Consider the following 1,419-nt stretch of genomic DNA (forward strand, 5'->3'; position numbering starts at 1 on the left):
AAAAATGAGAAAAAATGAAAATCAACATTTCAAAACTTTGATCGGCCATAACTATGTTATCTGTCGTCGGATCTGAATTTAAATCTCAGATTTGAAATCTGCATAAAATTCTGCGTACACTGATGTATAATAACTCAAGTTCACTCTAAAAACTAAGCGAGATATCGATGTGAGAAGTTTGGCCATAGTTTTAGTCATGAATTTTTGCGAAAATTTGCAACTTTCGACTATTGGGAAATCTAAGAGCGAATTCTTAGCAAAAAAAACGTGAGAAAAACGATGGCGCAAACCGGAACTTTATGTCTGTTGTAGTTCCAAGGATAATTTGTAAAAAATTTAAACAAAAGCCTAAAAGCACAAGGTAGCTACTTAATATTAGTGTATTTATAATATTAATAAAAATTATTGTTAGCACACATTTTTAACGTTTGAGCTAGACCACCAGCTATACAACAAGTCGCTAAAAATGGTTCTTTCGCCTGTGTGCAACAGACTTGGTGGTGAAGATTAAGGCAACTACGACAAAGTCGTATCTACAACCACCGCTGCCGGTAACAAATTTTTATTTAATGCCCTAATTCCTACTAGGAGGGCGTTTCAAGTTTTTATTTTCGTAAAATTTTTATCTTCTTTTGGATTTTTTTACCAAGTGCTCTTAATTCGACAATTTTTGCAACATAACCTCAAAATGAGCCTAGATGAGTCTGGTCTGAGAAATGTAAATATCTTTCATAATTTCCAACATTTTTAACTTTTTGTTGCAGTTCAAAGATTTTCTACAACTCTACAATCAAATGACTGAACGCTGCTTCTATAAATGTATAGAATCAACTAATTCAAGAAAGTTATCACCAAGTGAGATTGATTGTGCTGAGAAGTGTGCAACTAAATTTATCAAATTCAACCATAAGTTGATGATGAATTTCGTGAGGAGACAGAGCGATATTATGACGAAAAGAATGAAGGAAGTTGAACAAATGGACAATAATCAAGTTGCCACGACACAAACAGCTAGTTGAGATTGAAGATAGCTGTGTTCTTGTTAAGTTAACTAATAGTTAGTCAGAGTAGCTGTCACTGTTGTGAAAATGAAAATAGTTTGAGTCAGGCAGTGCTCGAAGTTTGTAATTTCGCGGTTGTCAATAAAGGTAGATAATGGGGTGTATTGTTGCTTGCATATCCTGTCTCTCATACTTGAATTATGTAGCAGGAAATCAATACAGGAATTTAATTACACTTTTTTTTTGGTGCAACAGACACGAATTAAAGCGTGAAAACACACATTTAAAAGTCAATGATAGAACTGGGGAATTTAACAAATTTTCACAAAATTAAGATGCAATTTTTAAACTTATCTCGTTGACCTCAAGAGCTGTAGTGGCCCTTCAATGTTATATTGGATATTAACACCATTTGTGC

The 1,419-nt window shown here is 33.5% G+C and overlaps 1 protein-coding gene across 1 annotated transcript; it reads left to right on the plus strand.

The window, feature by feature from the left end:
• Positions 1-477: 477 nt before the first annotated feature.
• Positions 478-1,163, plus strand: Tim9b (Translocase of inner membrane 9b). Its single transcript, XM_088047674.1, has 2 exons — positions 478-718; positions 765-1,163. The coding sequence occupies exons 1-2, from the start codon at positions 689-691 to the stop codon at positions 1,017-1,019; spliced, it is 285 nt and encodes a 94-aa protein (XP_087903800.1). The 5' UTR covers positions 478-688; the 3' UTR covers positions 1,020-1,163.
• The last annotated feature ends 256 nt before the right edge of the window (positions 1,164-1,419 follow it).

This window comes from Gnatocerus cornutus, chromosome 10 (assembly GCF_029298725.1).
Source record: "Gnatocerus cornutus isolate USDA-ARS CGAHR chromosome 10, icGnaCorn1.1, whole genome shotgun sequence".
NCBI classification, from domain to species: domain Eukaryota; kingdom Metazoa; phylum Arthropoda; class Insecta; order Coleoptera; family Tenebrionidae; genus Gnatocerus; species Gnatocerus cornutus.